The sequence below is a fragment of the Aptenodytes patagonicus genome, chromosome 18 (genome assembly GCF_965638725.1).
Source record: "Aptenodytes patagonicus chromosome 18, bAptPat1.pri.cur, whole genome shotgun sequence".
NCBI classification, from domain to species: Eukaryota; Metazoa; Chordata; class Aves; order Sphenisciformes; family Spheniscidae; genus Aptenodytes; species Aptenodytes patagonicus.
The window spans coordinates 5149064-5167087 of NC_134966.1; the positions used below are offsets into that span (position 1 = coordinate 5149064).

Here is an 18024-nt window from a genome sequence, read left to right on the forward strand (position 1 = left end):
CATGACATCTGAGATTTATTTGCAAATTCTTTGGCTTCTAGTCACTACAACTGGATACTTATCTCATAGGAAAGCAATTTATCAAATTAATTTCACTTTGTGTTAGCACGTTCACTATTCCCAGCCATGAACAAATCCCATCATTGAATGCAGACAGCATTTCAGGCTATAGGTTGCTCATAAGCAGTATTCAGTATTTTTAGAGCAATAACTATAGTTCTTTTCAGTGTCAGCTCTTTGGGTCATACATGTAAATTAAACAGTACATTTCTATTCCCTGCTTGAATAGATGTAACTGTCAGGAACATTATTTCCACTGATAATTACAAATTTGACATTCATTTCCCATGAATACTCTCTCCTATTTGCTTAAAACTAACTTTCATGCGTACTATTGCTGGTGAATTTTCTCTTATCAGAAAGCTGACGCAGGAATGTCACAACTATAAAGAAACGTCTTTGAATGGTGGGGTCCATAAGCATGAACCTCTACTACACAGAGCAAAGACCGATCAAATGAAAAACAAACAAATGAACAAACTGGGAAAAGTAGACAATCTTGCAACCTCTTGCATGGACTGACCAGTAGAGACAGAAAGAGATCTCAATGCAAGTTAGGGAAAACACAAAGTTACTACCAACGGAAATCGATGGATGTCCCTAGAAACATCTTTGTTGTTTAATTCACCCAGCTCTTCTTCAGATGCATGCACTTCCCCGCCTTCTGGTAGACAGACAGGGACTGATGTGTGCTTTTGTTACTAGGACTGCTTTTTGTTTTCTTACTAACTACCCAGATAGTTTCTCTTATGCCCTCAATTGCTAGTTCAGCAGGAGAGTTCAGTGAATGTATATTTTCCTTAAGGTATCTAATTTCTTCTCAGTTTGGATGAGCATCAACCAAAACCACACAAATTGAACTAAACCTGAAGCCAAACTTAATTGCCTAAGTCCCTGGTGTCACATGAATAACATCACAATGCATTTAGCTCTTCCCAGAAGAACTGATGTTATTCTCGGAATCTGAGCCAAAGACTCCAAACAAGAAGGTCAAAATTCCTACAAGACTATTTTGAACTCACTTGAATCAACACGTTAAATCTCAAGCCAGATCTGAATCTTTTGGACTTTGGATCAGGACTGTCCCTCCTGCTCAGGCCTGTTTTTCCCCAGGATACTCCTCCAGCTCTAGAAGCGGGCAGGATCAGAGATTTATTTCTCTCTTCTAGGAGGGCAGAAATTCTAGTCTCTCACTAGTACTTCTCACAATCAACTTTAACTAAAAAACAGTGAGATTAAGAGAAACACCGCACTACTCACCTCCCATTGTGTTCAGGCTTCATCACCCAACTCAGTTGGTCCTACATTCATACACTCCATTCAATATATTATTTTTTTTAAAATCCAAACACACGTGAACACACACGCCACAAAATTTTACCCACCTTTTAGTTATTTTAATTATTTTTTTGATAACTCAACCCTTTTTAATTTGGCTTTATCTTTGCAAATTCAGGGTAGATTTAGTTATTGTGCTCTTCCCTCCCACCCCTCCCTTTTACTACTTTTGCAGATATTTTAATAAAATTTTCTCATCTGTTTTCTGTAGGGTTTTTTTGTGGACTAAGAAAGTGTAAGTGAAACAAAGATATTATTCACAGCCACAGAAACATAAGAAAGTAAAAGGGATTTTTCCTTCCCCAAAGAAAAAAAATGACATGTGTACCCTTCAGTGTCTCCAGGTTTCCTTGGAAATGTATTTTCTTGCATTGTGCTTTGGTTTTTGTGATGATGAGGGTTTCCCAGTGTTATTGGAAAACCCAGAACCTGAGGCAAAAAAAACAAACTCAGGTTTGCCTTTAAGTCTAGGTTTATCAAAGTGGCATATGATTTTGGCTTTCTGTTTTAGGGACTCTGTTGAAGTACCTTAAAGATGAGTGACTCTGAAGATCTACAGGTGCTGATCCTCAAGGGGTTAAGCTCTGACATCACTGAAGGCAACGGCAGTCTGATGCACAGTACGAACTCCAGTTCAGCAAAGTAGCCAAAGGGACCTGACATGTCCCATTCTTCAGCAAGTACTGAGACTCTACCTCTGATGAAAAGTCTTCCAAGATGGAAATCCCAAAGTGAAGACACCTGAGACCTGCACCCACCCTCAACCTCTTATGTGTCTTCTCACCAATGAGGCATTAGTTTTACTCTCAAAGGACTGCCATCACCTTCTGTCCTCCAGCAAAGCTCAGCACAGGCTGCGTGAATAACTCAACATAAAGCTGGCATAAATCTCAACAGAAGAAGTATCTTTTATCTTTAACCATTTACTCCCACTATAGGAATAATGGCAGTTCTTTTACATTTACATATAACTCTTGTTTGTTTGTTTGCTTTGATTTTTTTTTGTTTGTCTCTTTGTCTTGGCACCTGCATAGCAGAAAGCTTTACAGTTCGTTACAGAAGTTTGCCCCTCTCTCCGCTCCTCCCTTTATTTACTCTGCTGCCCCTGAGGACTAGCAAGCAACACCCCCAAGGTCAAGAGAGAGTAAGGTGTTACCCTTTTATGACGGATTATAGAAATAACAAACATGCCTGACAGTTTTATACAGCTGCTAGAACGGGTTTAGTTTTCAACAAATGAAGAATTTCCTCTTTTTTTTCCTCTTTCGTATATTAATTACATTTTACAAATCTTGCTTTTCCCCCCCTTTCTTTACTTTCCCCCCACTTTTCTTTCTTTTTACTTTTTTCTCTTTTTTTTTCTCTTTTATTTTTTTACAGCAAAAGGATCAATCACCAACATGTCCACTGAAAAGTCCAGGTTAGCAGAGTTTGGCTGTCATCTGGTCCGACTGTTTGAGGATCTCAGTGTTGTACAGGTCTAGAGCATGGTTCACACGGATGATCTCGCTGTTGGTGAGTTTCAGGCGGTGCTTGAGCATACAAGAGAACAGATCCAGCTGGGGCTTCCCTGGGGCCACGGGAGGCGCCAGTCTATTGATTCGGTCCCGAATATCCAGCAGCAAGAGCATGACAGAGGAGGAAGAATAGAACTGCCCGCCTTGCGTGTATGACTGGTTGACCTGCTGCACAGCACTGCGCAGTAGGTCAGCATTAAAACGCAGGCTGTAGCCATACACCTGCACATCTGAGATCTTGATGTAGAACTGACGCTTGGTGGGGTCAGAAAGGTCCACAGGCCCTTGGCCAGTCTCATTACGCAGCAGGGAGGGCAGCCGAGTCCGGCTGCGTAGGTAGATGTGGACGGTCTCGAAAAAGGTTTTCCACCGGTTGCCCAGTAGCAGGGTCCAGTTGTAGCACTGGCTGTTTTGGAGGCGGATTTTCTCCCAGCGTGGGTAGCCGTACTCCCCAAAGGGCATGTTCCAGCCCTCAGAGTGACTCCCGCTGAACGGGTTGACGTAGACAAAGAACATAGGGTCCAGGCTGCTGTTGCGCATCTGGCAGATTCGCATGGAGATCCCGATCACCATGTGGATGAAGTCCATCCGGTTCTTGTTGCTCTTCAAGGTGAGGGACATGCGTTTGCGCCACCTGGGGTCGAAGAAGGTGTCCAGGCGGATCTCATTGCTGATGAATGTGGTGTGCACATACAGGCGGGAGTCCATTTTCTGCAGCAGGTACTTCAGCTCTAGGTCCTGGAAGTCCAAGTCCGTCTCAAAGCTGATGAACTGCTCGCTCCGCTCCGAGTCTACGTTCTGAGGCTCGCAGCGACCCCGGTAAAGCTTATAGCCCTTGTTGCATGAGCCACAGAGAGAGATGTTGGCAAGGCTGCACATGGCACAGCTGTTGTTGCCCCCGATGATGCAGGGGATGGGGCGCTGGCACAGGCTGGTGCCACCATGGCAAACGCAGCTTCGTTGGCTTTCCAGAAAGGTCCCCCAGAAACCATTCTCATTGCAGTAGAGCAGGGACTGGACCCGAGTAAGCCATTCCTGTATTGTCCTGCAGGTACAAAGAAGAAAGCATTAGCATCGTTAGAGCCTCACAGTCTTTGGTGTTGGCATCTTACTGGAGCCACAGTGTTTTCAGGGATATATCTGAGGCAGAGCTCTCAGAACACTGATGTCCTGCCTTGGCATCTGGGAGCTATTCCAGCCTATTTCAAGACTGAATCTTTCATCTGCTATTTACTCTTTTGGTGGAGAACAAAAGCCCTCTAAGAAATAGCTAGAAGTTAGGATTGATCATTTGAAGCCTCTCTCTTCACACTGTTCTAGGAGCTGAGACTGGCAGAGTCTCCTGCCAAGGGTCCTATCAGTGCCACAGTGACAATGTTCAACCATGGGAATGGAGCTGATAAAGCCACACCAGAGACCAAGGAGCTATCGAACGTTGCAGGTCAGCATAACTTCTAGGCTAGCGGGAGAAAACTCCTCTCCACGTCATTGGTAATTCCCCCCACTCTCCAAAAACAGACCTGTAATGGGATGAGGCAAAGCCAGTAGTAACCTCTGCTTATGGTGCAGAGCTCAATAACAGCAGAAAAGAGGGTGGAAGTCAGGGTGCATAGGGATAAAGCTGCTAGAACAGCTTCTTCTTTAAAAAATCTGCTGCTAATTAACCTCTTCTTACAGCCTCTCCCCTTAACAAGCAGCTACACTTGCCCATTCCCAAGGCCCACCACTCCCATAATTGCTATATCAGCACCCTCACCTCCACGTCCTGCAGCCCTGGAACGACTCCTAATGAATGACACGGTAACCCACGTTTGGTTTTTGTATAACCCACTTGCAATGTTGCCTTGCTGCCCCCTCTCCCCCCCTCTCCACCACCTCAGGAAATCTCAGTACAGCGACTCCTTTCTCAGCAGCCTTCAGCAGAATGCCTTGTTCAGCCGCCTGCTCCCTCCCCTCCGCCTTCCCCCCATCTAATGAATACTTCATTGTCTCCTCTGGGCAAAAAGTTCTTGGTAGCACTGCAGTGAGAGGACTGGCTAATGACAAATTAGGATTCAGTCCCTGTAGAACGGGAGGAGTGATTATGGACAGAGGCTCTCAGAGCTGGATTAGTGAAATTCATGGCACCTGCATCGCCTGACCTCCGAATAATCATTAAGCTGTAGGCTGTATCAAAGAAGGCATTAAATGATACAGCAGCAAAGAACAGCAAGATGATTAGGGGGAGGGAGCAAGTGGAGGGATGAGAGTATAAAACAGAGGAAAGCGCTGGAAGGAAAGAAATAATCAAGGAGCAGAAGCAGAAAGAGTAGGGGAAGAAAGAGGGGGAAAACGTGCAGGTAAAAGGAAAAATGAGAGAGAAATGCAGTGGGAAGGAGGAATAGGGATGGAGAAAGGTGAAAACCAAAGCAACAGCAACAACTGAAAGACAGAGGACAGGCAGGAATGAAAAGAAACAGGAAGAAACTGAGTGAAAGGAAAAAAAATGAGATAGTGAGGAAAAAGGAAGTGTATTAGCAGGAAAATTCTGAAGCCTTGGATGTGGGAAGACACAATTTTCACATTCCTCCTGTAGTACAGGGCTGACAGGGTCTCTTTCCCTTATTCACAGCTAACAGGAGCTCTCCTGCTAGTGGAAAAGACAAGGTTGGCTGGGGAGCTTGGGAGCAAGGCAGTGACCTCTATAAATATCTGCCATAGAGGGAGACAGTGGCAGCCCTGGTCCCTAGAAAAAGTGCACAAGGCTCCTCCTGGTTTCTAGGACAGCTCTGCTTCGAAGGGGAGGGGACAGCACAGCACAGCACAGTGACTGCAAAACACGTTGCTGACAGCAACAAGCACTCTCAAAACCATCCCCTGGGGACTGAGTCTGCCTTCTGCTCAGAGGTGAATTTTTGCTCACTTTTTCAGCAATACAAATATTTTTTCACCCCGTCTGAAGCCTTGCAGTTCCTGTTTGGAAAGCCAGCCAAATGTACTTGAATTTAGCAAGGCACCCAGGCTCCAAGTTTCAGTCTCCCTAAGGTGCTGTGAGCCCACCTTGATTCCTCCATGCACCTCCTTGAAAGCTTCTTTCTTTGCTTCTAACCACTAATCTAAGCATGAAGCTGAGGGATGATGAGCAAGTGGAGGATGAACTAAAACCAAAGCAACCCTCCAATATACGCACACTGGCTGCCTGGGTTCACTGGGTTGGGGGAATTGCTTAAGCGAAGCACAAGGTTCCTGCATGCTGCCTCTTCCCGTGATTGGGCTTAATGACAACGATGAAAATCGGAGGTTGCTTTGAAGGGAGTATCTCCTGCAGCCCCAACCTTTGTCTCTAGCTCCCGCTGTAATTTCACCAAGACAAGGACAGCGAGAAACCCAGTAGCACAAAGAAAATAAGACCTGAGTCAGCAGGCTGCTTGGCAGATAGATGGTAAATGTCCAGCTCCATCAGGTACCCTCTCAGCATCCCTACCCCTGTCCATGAGGTGAGGACAGTATTTCCCTGATTGCCACAGCTCTCTCCATGGTTACATTTGTTGCTTTTTGTGGTACTGGGCTTCCAGATGAGGTAGTAATGGTTGCTCATAGGACTAAAGGTGGTTTCTTAGGTGGGTTTGATGGGGTATTCAGCACTGTCAGAGGTGTGCCTGTGTGCACATACTGCCACCGCTTTCATACAGCTGCCAATAGCCTTGTACAGCTGCATATGCAAATGACAGCCAAAGACACACTGAGCAACTACCATGCATAGATCTCAATTCCAGCTCTGTGCAAGTGAACGTGACTCTCCTGATTTCCTCATGCACTCGCTCATGCACAGGATTCCCAGTGTATTTGTGCAGTGCTGGCTCGATGCTTTACACAGGTTTTACATGTTGATAATGCCATTGAGTTCATGGGACAAGGACTGCCAAGCTATACAGCAGGGGACACGATAAAAATCAGTCAGATGACCACATTCTGTCTGTCTTAGGTGTGCTCTGTCTTAGAGGAAAAAAAAAATGTTATCCTTCCGTCTTCCTTTTACACTAACAGTCGGCAGAGCAAAACGAGAAAGGAGTCTCATCTGATATCTTGCAATCGAAACTAGTAATTTTCCTGTTCCCCAGACCAACTTTGTAGAGGAAGGATGGGAGGAGATCAGGAGAAAGAGGGTTGTTTGTTTTTTTTTTTTTTGGGGGGGGGCATGTATATGTCTTAGCATTCAGCAAAGACACAAGTAGGACAAAAAAAAAAAAAAAAAAAGGCGGCTACCCACCATCTGCTGATGGCAGCAATAAAGGATGTAATTAAATGAAAATGCAGAATCCAGGGCAGAGCTGGGCATTGGCTACAAACATGACAATGGGAAGTGTGATAGAGCGAGCAAGAGGAAAAGTGGTGTAAATTACCCCATTTTGTCTTGCAACTGGGACAGGATAAGAATATATGCAGGACCAGTCACAGCCCTTCAGCTGACTTCTTAAAACATACACTCGTGATAGCTCAGACTCATGTGAATATAACCAGGAGATGTCAGGGCACAAGGAAGCTGAAAAGAGCCACTGTTTAAAAGCTGAAAGCCAGTAGCAGAGTAGCCGTTGCTTTTCATCTTAATTATTTTCTCTTCCATTAAGGAGTCATCAGTTTATCTTTCTCTCTCTTAATATCATTGCAAAAGTTATTTTGCTTAATGTTTGCTACCTCTGCCAGTTCAAAGTATAAAGTACTAAAGTATGTGAAATTAAAAAAAGGAGAACTATGTCTTCAAAGGTCACTGTCAAGCAATTTTACATTCAACTTTAATATCTTACATTACAAACTAAAATGAAAAAAAAAAAAAAAAAGACATCCAGGCAAAGCTGTGAGTGAGAGTTATTTTGCAGTGTTTTCTTGCTGTTGCTCACTGGAGACATGCAGTCCCCTGGCAATGCTGGGAACTGGGAGCCAGGTAATCATGCAGAGATGTTTCACCATTTAAAACCTATCTCTTGTGACAAAAAAAAATGTTTTGCAGGACAGTGTTTGGCTTTCAGGTCAGAAGTGGAGGTCAGGTTATACAGAAAGGTGATGAATAATTTTCTTTCTCTTGACTTGTCATCTTTCAGGATTAATCAGGTCTGGGGAGGGGAAGAGGCTGATGGGTGTCCCTTGAGACAAAGATGCAACTTTGTTGTAGATGGTGTCTGAGCTGATTAAAAAAACAAACCATACCAAAACAAAAAAACAAAACCAAACAAACTCAACAAAAAACCACAAAAAAACCCAATCAAAAACCCGATCCAGCAAGACAAATTTTTTTTTTTTTTAATTGCAAGAAAAAAGGTAGGGATTTAACAAGTTTTCCTTTGCAAATTCACCTTTCACTTTCCAACCAGCACTAGCTGCTGTGGAGGTACTTTGGGGCTTTCTATACGGAACAGTGAAGTAGAAAATGCTATTTTTATTCTCAGCAGCTGTGAGATGTATTCTTAACTAATGACAATTTGGCTGGAGCCCAGAACATGTATCAACCCCCCCCTCCTTTGGATGTTATTTATATTTTACATCCAGAGTTTTAAAATGCAACTATAGGTATTCATTCAGTAGTGAACCTTTAACGACTGAGGAGTGGTTTCTTTTTTTAAACCAACAAACTTGCCTGCAAAGAAGTGTTTTTTAGCTATTGCAAAAGGTCATGAAGAATCAGCCTAATTGCCAAAATCCCTACTCTTTCTTTCTTTCGGAAACACCACCTCTTCCTTTCCCTGAGGACAATCAACAGCAATCCTATTTCTTTTTTACATTGCTTTTGATATATAAAGTAGGCTTACTATTATGTGTATTAAAGAGAGAGAAAGGCTTGCTCTTAATAGAACCTTTCCATCCTTTCAAAGCCACTGGCATGCTTGATAAGCATCTGTCGTTCTGTACAGTAACAATTAGAAAATTAGAGTATTTCCAAGCCCTGTGAAAAGAACGATGAAATGCGTACCTTTTCTGTTACACATCTGTCTACCGAACCCCTCCCCTGCCTAGCTACAAATGCAGAATGACAAATAGAAAAGAAATGATAATATGCTTGGTGGTGTTGACTTAAACAAATCAAGCACATCAGTCAGTTAAAAACTCAGCTGCCATCATCCATTTTGTCCTCCTTCCCCCAGATTTTATAGTATTAGTTGGAGGCTCCCTTTCTGTATGGCTGACTTTTTAAAATAGAAGAGAAATGCTAAAGACATATTTATCTGAATGCTTTGCAGCAAGATGGTTGGCTGGATGTTTGCTCACTGCTGCTTCACTTTGCTGTTGTTGTGGCACAACTCATAATAATGCCTGGACGTGCCTGTGACTCCTCCACCAGTTGGCTTGTTGATAGCAACTCAGCCAATTGGCAGGAATGGGCCAATTTTAGGAAGTTCTCCAGATTTTTTTTCATAATTTCTTAAACTTAACAGATATTTCTCCTTATCCCTAGTAAGTCCATCAAGTCTTTGTCCAGAAACATGAGATTTCTTGGTAATTAAAGAGTTGTTAAGCTCTGGAAGAGTTTCCTGACCTGCACAGTGATGAAATGAAAACTCAGTGTGCTTAGTGGCCAGGGGGCTGGGTGATAACAGGAGACAGCAGTCAATCAGTTTGTTTTCTCTTGAGATTTAATATTTAGGTAATGAAGGAGGTAAAAAAACCAGTTTCTCTGCAAATATTAACTTGGCCTGACCCTTCCAAGAGAAGCATGGAAGAAAAGGCACTTGGACTCATTTTTTTCCTAGCTTTTCAGCGTTACTTCACTCCAGACAACATAGAAAGAAACAGCAAGAAATGTTTATTAAAATCCATGGATGCAAGTCTCTAAAAATGATTGTAAGCTAACTTAAACTCAGCTATAGGTCAGGGCTGAAAGGAGCCAGCAGGAGGTGACTATTGGATATCAATAGTTGCTGTAGCTGTAATGGAAAATCTACTCTCTCCATCTGTAATAACATTGCTAGGCTTCTGGTCAGTGCAGGTTTGCAGGTTCACTCTGCATTTTGTAGAAGAAATGTGATCTATTCCAAGTGAGACTAAAGCTTCTCTTTCACTCTGGCTACATTTATTGAAGAGCACAGCTCAAAAATGGGCTGAAGCATCTTGTGCTCCATATGTCTACTTTAACAGCAAATGGAGGCCTAAAGCTTGGCTGTGGTACATGATGCAAGACTGCTTAAAAAGCAGCTTAGTCTGTTTGGTTGTCTGATGTCAGCCCTGTAATAGTCTTGCAGAACGCTACAGAATAAGTGGGTGCCCTTCACCTGGGTAGGTAAGACCACAGAGAAGGGATGTGAATATGCTTAGGTATGTGATAAAGGCTACTTACACCTCCAGAAATTTCAACCCACTCCCAGACTTTACCGTTTTCCCCCAAGCCTCCATGTTAGCATACCCTATATCCAAACACTTAGGCTGTTTGGTTTAGGTCCAAGCCCAGGTTCAGCTCCATCAGTCACCCATCACATCACACCCATCCCCAATGAAGGATGAAGGTACCTTTCTCTAGGCAGCTGGTGGTTAGGATTGTGCCGACACCGGACACTGAGGCCAAAGAGTTTGCGGGCAGTGCGCTGGATCTTCTGGCGCTGGGCTTCCAGGGAGCTCTGCAGCAGCTTGTAGCGGTTCTGCAGATCCCAGTCATTCCCCCAGTGCTGGTGGATGCTCCCAATGGTCAGGAAGTGGTTGCTAGGTAGCCTTTTCATGAAGGATTTAAACTCATCTGGAACACACAAAAATGTGGAGAAGTACAGAGGTTTCTGAACTACAACAAAGTTACAAAGCTTTTCATTAGCAGGATGGAGAAACAGCAATGATGTATGAGGCCCTCAGTGCTCTGCTAAAAGAAGGTGAAGTCCATTAACTCACTGGTCTGTCATTCTGCCCCAGGAAGCTCACTAATTCCATGGCTGTTGCTGCTCCCATATGGGAAATGAAACCCGGAGAGTATTAGGGTGAAACAATAAGGTTAATATGTACAGGGTGGAGGAAAAAAGAGAGCAAATTCCCTGGAGCATGGGATTATAGTCTAGGGGTTATGAACAAAAAGCAGGGAGTTGTAATCATTGTCAGTTAAAGAGTTCTCATTTAAATTGTTTCTCAGCTGCTCCTAAAATTCCGTTTGTTGTTGAAGTCAAATCACTTTGGCTGTGTTAAAAAAAAAAAAAAAAAAAGAGAAACAAAAGCTTTAAAAAATCCCCAGAGGAAGGGTTTGGATTGTGTTAAAATGTCCTGTTTTCTAATTTTTTAAAAAGAGCATCCTGATTCTTTTTTCTCATTTAACTTCATTTGAAGTTAAATGAGTTGCTTTATGTAACAATGAAAATAAAATAAAATAGTTTGCAGCGCTAAAGTCAGAACAAAATGTGTCAATTTTAGCCAAAGGAAAAAAAAATCTAATTGATCCAAAAATATGTTGTTAAATGTTGTTTTGTGATCACTTTATTTGCATTTGATTTTGTTTGATAACGAAAAAAACATTATGTAGGGTTTGAAGTTTTTTCATCACAAAACAGAAAATCTGGTCCTGTTCCTATTTACCACCCCTTTCTTCCTAACTGAGAGTTTGCTTAGACTCTGATTACCAGGCTGGGACATCCTCGAATGGAAAAAACAGATGGTTCCCACTTTCTCAGTAGAAAATAACCCAATTTTTGATACCAGAAAACTGTGTTTGACACACTGAGACCTTGAGAAACACAAGGCGTGAGCCAACAAAAACACCATAAAGTGCAATAAAGAACAAAGCTCTGCACCAGGGCAGAGCAACCCCACACATCAGCACATACTTGGAAACAACCAGTTGAGTAGCAGCTGCTAGAAAGGTCCTGGGGGTTATGGCTGGCACCATGCTGAAGGTGGGTCAACACTATGTTCTCACTGGAAGTAACACAAACTGCATACTGGGCTAAATCCAGTAGGTTGGGAAAGTTAATTCTTCTTGGCACTACTGAGGCTGCACCTGCATTTCTCTGCCCAGCTTTAGGGACACCCAATTAAAGATGAGTGTTGAGAAACTGGGGAGGGCACAGCTGAGGGCTACCAAGATGGTCAAGGGCCTGGAGCACAAGTCCTACAAGGTCAGGTGGAGGGAGCTGCACTTGTTTAATCTGGTGAAGAGGCGGCCAAGGGGCAATCTAATTACAGCCTACAACTGCTTAAAAGGTACTTACAAATATGAAGGAGAGAAACTCTTATTAGAGACAGATGATATAACAAGGAGTAATAGACAGTTTGCAGCTTGAGAAGTTCAAGTGATTTATTGAAAAACTTCTTCACTTGCAGGTAATGCAGCACTGAAACGTGCTGCCCAAAGATGTAGAAGAATCTCTCATTTTAGACTCTGCTAGACAAAAACATGGCTGACCTGATCTAGTGCTGGCGGTAGTCCTGCTTCTAGAGGGAGGTGGACTAGAGCCCTGCCATAAACCCCAGAAAGTATCCAACAAGAAATGCAGCCATCTTTTTCTGTAAGTTATCTACATATTTTTTCCTTTCCTAATTCTTTTTTTTTAAATTCCTTCATCCCATTTTCATAAGGAAAAGAGGACAATAACAAAAAAAAAGGCAAAAAATGAAAGCCTGTAAAGGCTGATATCTTTTCAGAAAAAGAAATAATCCATAGAATTATTGGAGAAAATCAGACCAGATAATTTACAACCTATTCTACACAGCTTATATATATTTGCATAACAGATTTCCTATTATTCAGGAACTTGCAGTTCATGCTTAACTGCCTAACAAAGAGTATCTATGCATTAGTCAGTACCATCATTATATAGATGGTAAATGGATGTTCATGTCCTACTCGTCACATGGTGAAACTGAGCACCTAATAAAAATAATTATCATCATTTCACTATCAAGATCCACGGGACATCTGCTTGTCTCCTTTCTTCCCCAAAGATAACTGAGAGATTTTTTTTTTTTTAATCATCTCTTAGGTTTTCACTCTATTTGTAATGCTGCTTTCAGTGCCCTTCTCCTCCCCAAAAATGATTCTCTCCTGTTCAGTGGTCCTCTGAAACTATCATCATGTATAATTGCTTCTGTTGACCATGCTGATTACTCCTGGTACCTTTCAGCAGTAAAAGCCTTGCATTTGCTTCCCGCCCCTTATAAATCAATTTCCTCAAAAGCCTGTTTGTGCAAAAGACCAAGCTCTTTTCCCTCTGATGATGAATGTGCTACATTTTTCATAGAGACGGGTAAGGGAGAAATTTCAGTGCAGTGTGCACATTTTGATACTGCAGTGCAACGTTGGGGGGAAAACAAATGAGCAAAATAAAAGCTGGATGGAGTTGTTTTTTTTTAAAAAGGGGGGGTGCAAAAAGAAAATACTTTCAAAAAATAATAGTTGCTTCATTACTTATTTATATTTATTTATAACTATCCCTGGAGGCCCCAGCCGAGACTATGGCTGCATTGTACTAAGCCTTGTACCTTTCTGGGAATAGTTCATTCTTCACCCTGAGAATTTCCAATTAACTAATAAGGCCGTTTGCATTTGGTTTTATTTTATTTATCTGCACAGAAAATGTTGATGATGGCTAGGACTACATCTCCCATAATGCAACATGGCCCCTCTTTTTGCAGAGTCACCCAGTCCCTGCAGGCAGTCCCATGGCAATGACTCATCATCACAGGTGGTACGGGGCAGAGGGTCCAGCCTCTGAAGAAGAATGGTGGCATCGTAGCAAAATGGTCATGTCAAACATCTCTTTCAAAGATGAAACTCTCATTTTTCCAGTGCTTGTCTTTTCAGTTAAAAAAAAAAAAAAAAAAAATCACATTTTCATCAGAAAGCAATAGTACTGAAAAAAAAAAAACAAACCACCATGACTTTTAATCAAAAGGCTGTTTTAAAATCCAGAATCGAAGTCCTGACGCAGAATTTTTTGGCCAGCCATACTAAAATGCCAAGAATAAGGCAGTATTATTTTTCTCAATTTACACATGAGCAATGAAGCACAGGACTAAGAGAGAGCTCCTGAGCTGATTTAAAGCAGCATCAGTTCACTGCAGCCTCCTTGACTTTGAAGATGCTATCCCAAATCACACCAACTCTTGATTTGCCCTGCACGATTTTTTCAGATTGACATAGGAATCTAACACAAATCAGAAACAGAATATAGATCTTTTAGGCTATCAGCAGCTTCCTGTGCAAATGGTATTTGCTTTCCAAACACTTATGTGGCTTTCAGCCCACTTTATTGGAAAAGTCTTCAGATGTCATTAAGAGATTTCTTTTCTGCTATTCATTATGAAGAAAATCCTCTAATTATTGGGGATATTTATTAAAACAAAGAAGCAAAATGCTAATTTTTTTTGTGATAGCAACTTTCATCTCAAACGATAAGTTCACACATGATGCAACAAAGTGATGAATGAGATGCAGCAGCTTTAAACATACAGATAATCACTCCACCTAGCCCTGAAAAGCCTCCAGTCCTGGGTGGAATATGGCTATAGCACAGTGGAGAATTGCACTGCAATGTGTCACTTTAACATGGCAAATGAAAAACACCTTCCCCTGTTGAAATCACAAGGGAAGGGAGACTGAATATAATTATCTACCACAGTCTTTGCTTAGATTAAGTGCAACAAGTACAGAATGTAACAGTAAAAGAGTCACTGTGGTATTGTAATTCTTCTCTCTCCACAGGGCTCTCACCTTCTAAGTGTCTGGGTGAGATCCCCTGGGAATGTAAAGGGGTTTGAGGAGTGGTGGCCAACACGTGGCTCTTGAGCATCTTGTGTGAAGATCTTGTGCCAGAACTAGCAACTAGTAACACTTAACTAGCGGCAGAGCTGTGCTGGCAGGCACTGCCAGTAATCCTAATTTGTGTGGTACTGAGCTAGCAGAAGCTTCTGAAATCCACATTTCAGGTTTGCCCTGGTGTACCCACCCCATCTATGAATCTATAGAAACTCCCAGAAAGCCACTGACCTCTTCAGCTAGCGACCTACTTCTGGAACTGCCCCAGCTTTGTGGCTCCCCACAGTATATGGGGTGCTCTTGTCAAGATGGTCATCAGCCTTGGGCCGTTAACTACTACTTTGATTCTGCTCAGCTGAGCACCAAGTTGACAGCGTGAGCTGGACATAAGAATCTGTGCAACAGCAGACACACCAGCAGGGTCCACATATTGAAGCATGAAGCAGTCCTCAACAGCCTGTTGAGGAAACATCATAGGCCGCTTCATTTCAACCATTAAAGGGATTAAGGTGACCTTCAACATGAAGAAAGAAATTGCTGCTGGGAAAACTTCTGAAGAAGAATTCTTCAATGCCTTGAATGGAGCTAGATGGTCCCTTCCTCACAGTCGTCTTTTCTAACATGGAGACCTGGACAGTTATGACAATAATCATTAAAGAAAACGTGTCGGAAAGTAACTGGCTAACACTAAGAGATGAGAGGCAACAGAGGGATAAGAAGTTCTTGATTAAGTTCTGCTTAGTGCCCGTGTGGCTGCAGGGTAGGCAGACCACTTGCTAAAGGAAAGGATGTCATTGCACTGATAACATTGCTCTCTTTCGTACCTCAAGCCCTTGAGACTGATGTTGCACACCTACTATGGGTGCTACCAGCATCAACATGGAATAAACTCCTCTGACACCCACAGTGTCACACTGAGAGAAAGTGAAGGGAGAAGAGAAATGTTCACACCAGCAGGCATCGTCACTGTAGGAGAGAGAAGTCATTTTCCCTTCTCCTCTCTATCTCAAATGAGGTGTCATCTGGCCTGTGCTCTCTCTCTGTGAATTGCCTTTCAGCAAAGCAGAATAAATCATTCATGCAAACCTGAAAAGCAATTTCTGCATCATTCATATTGTGGAAGTTTCTCTGTAGAACTATTAAAGAGAGATTCTGAGCTGGTTTAGTATGAAAAACCAGATTTTTAATCAAACAAACTCTTCCATGGAAAATAACCCATTCTATATAGAATTATGTGGTGTGTGTTTTTGTCTGTACGTGTAAAGAGAAAAAAAGACACTTCCTCTAAGACTAAGATCACATTTTTGGGTTCAATATCCTCTATTTTTTATCCAAACTGGAACATTATATTAAGGGAAGAAAGGATTCTTAACCGGTATAAACTGACAAGTTTTATTTGAAATAAATCAATCGGAAAATGTGTTTTGCTTTGTTACCTGAATTCTCCAGATCTTTATAGGCTTCTGTCCAGGTCTTGGCCATGTTTGCTAGTGTGTACTCCATGATCTGGATATCGGTGATGGGGCAGTTGCATTGCGGGAACTCCTCCGCACACTGGCAGCCGCACTGGCTGTTCCGGCAGATGTACTCCCCCTCGCCATTGCACATGATGTAACTCAAGGCAGACTGGACAAACTTCTCTTGTAAATACTGAGGGAAGATGATCTGGAGACCTGGCATAGAAACAAGAGGCAAGGATTGGGGGGGGGGGGGGAGTCATTTCAGGTATCTGTTCTTTTCAAAACCTGTTTCATTAACAGCTTGGGAAAGTGATGCTGAGGAATTAAAAGCTGCTGGGATATTTCTCTCGGAGCTGTCATGAGTAAGGAAGGTGGGGTACAAATTGCATGCCTCCAGTGCAAGCAATGAGTTAGCTGAGAGCAGAGCCCATCTGCTCTATGAGAGAAGGGTGACAAATATCTTCCCCCTTCTCAACACCCAGTGTACCCCCTTCATCCCAGTCCTGGATCCCAGTACAGCACAAAGCACCTGAAAGCAAAACCTGTGCGTTTTATACTTTGCAACAAAGCGCTAGTTCAGAAGCGATGATCATTATGCTGTTCTGACCTGTTTTGAGAGAGACTAAATAGGTTTGGTACCACAGAAACAAGGAAACTACACACTGAAAGAGAAAAGAAGAAAGAAAGAAAAACAGAAGAAAGGAAAATAATACAAGCAGGGATTTATAAAAGACCCTTGCAGAGTTAAGTGCCCAGCTCCCACAGTATAAATACAGGAGTTGGGTACCTGATTCTTTTCAGCTCGCTCCCTGCTAGGAAGGCTACTTGCCAAATCCTATAAAAGTGCAAATGGATTTAGTGCCAATGATTTCAATGGTGCTCTGAAGATTTACATTAGCCGAGAGATCTATCCCCATGTCTCTTTCTCCATAGCAAGTGTTTGTGTATCTATCCATCTGTGCAGGCATTAGTGTAGGTGTACGCTTGCTCAGGTACTAGAGGACATAACAGTTTAAATGTTTGCTCTGTGTACAGTGTACACATTTTTCCATCCTGTCCTTCTCCAGCCCCCATCTCCGGGCTCCCTACAGATGTCCCTGAGGATTCACATCTGTTTCCTTCTACCTGGCGAGTCCTGCTTGTCAGACTCGGTCAGCATCTGCGGTGCACGAGGCAGAGACAACAATAACTCTGAGAGCTCCCTTTTGCAGGAAGACTGGCCCGCTTTGCCTTCCTTGTAAAAGGCCCAGGGATTTCAGAGTGGCAGATAAAGGAGTTTATGGCTTGAACAGCAGTGCTGAACTCCAGTGTAATGAAGGCACGCGGGTCAATTACCCATCTGTTTGTGTTTCTATTGCACTGAATTACTTTATCTGTGGCTGACAGCTCATTGGAGTGGAATGAAAATAAGACAATAATTCAGAGGATGAGAGTGTGCAGGAAGGGCAGGAGGGGCTGTGACTCCTTTCAGGAGTTCAGGCCCATCTCTGTGATGGGTCATGTTCACCTCAGGCAAGAGAAAAGCAGCAGGCGGTGCCCCAAGGACCCCCATTACCCTTTTGCTTTTGGTTCCACAGAGACACCTCAGCCTTGACAAGGTCCCTCCGGAAGACCAAGTGTGGGGGGATCAGGAGAGTGTTGAAGGCACAGGGACCTCTGTTTCCTCTCCCCTCCTGCTACTGCCAGGGCACAGTCTCTGAGAGCACCATGCCCGGTGGCGGCAAGCTGCCCCATTGTCTGACCTAATTCGCAGTCGAGTGTGGAGCAATTGCAGCCGCCAAGCAGGATGAACGCAGAGCAACGTTCAGCTGGAGAAGATGTTTGTGACACTTGCACAAGGAAGGATTTCAATCCCAGCATTTGGAAGCACCGTGTCTGTGTAGATCCTGCTGCCTTTTCTGAGGTGCTGTTGCGGGGAAGGGAGGGAACATGCAAGGGGCTGACCACAGTCTAC

At 43.0% G+C, this 18024-nt stretch overlaps 1 protein-coding gene across 1 annotated transcript in view; it reads right to left on the reverse strand.

Annotated features, from left to right (window-relative positions):
* Positions 1 to 2282: 2282 nt before the first annotated feature.
* The window catches only part of BRINP1 (BMP/retinoic acid inducible neural specific 1), an 89429-nt gene continuing 73687 nt past the window's right edge, over positions 2283 to 18024 (reverse strand). Inside the window, exons 6-8 of the mRNA XM_076355370.1 lie at positions 16047 to 16283; positions 10392 to 10614; positions 2283 to 3960 (exon numbers count right to left, since the gene is read on the reverse strand). Of these exons, the coding sequence (XP_076211485.1) occupies positions 2820 to 3960; positions 10392 to 10614; positions 16047 to 16283 (1601 nt within the window). The 3' untranslated portion in view covers positions 2283 to 2819. The remainder of the gene's footprint in view (positions 3961 to 10391; positions 10615 to 16046; positions 16284 to 18024) is intronic.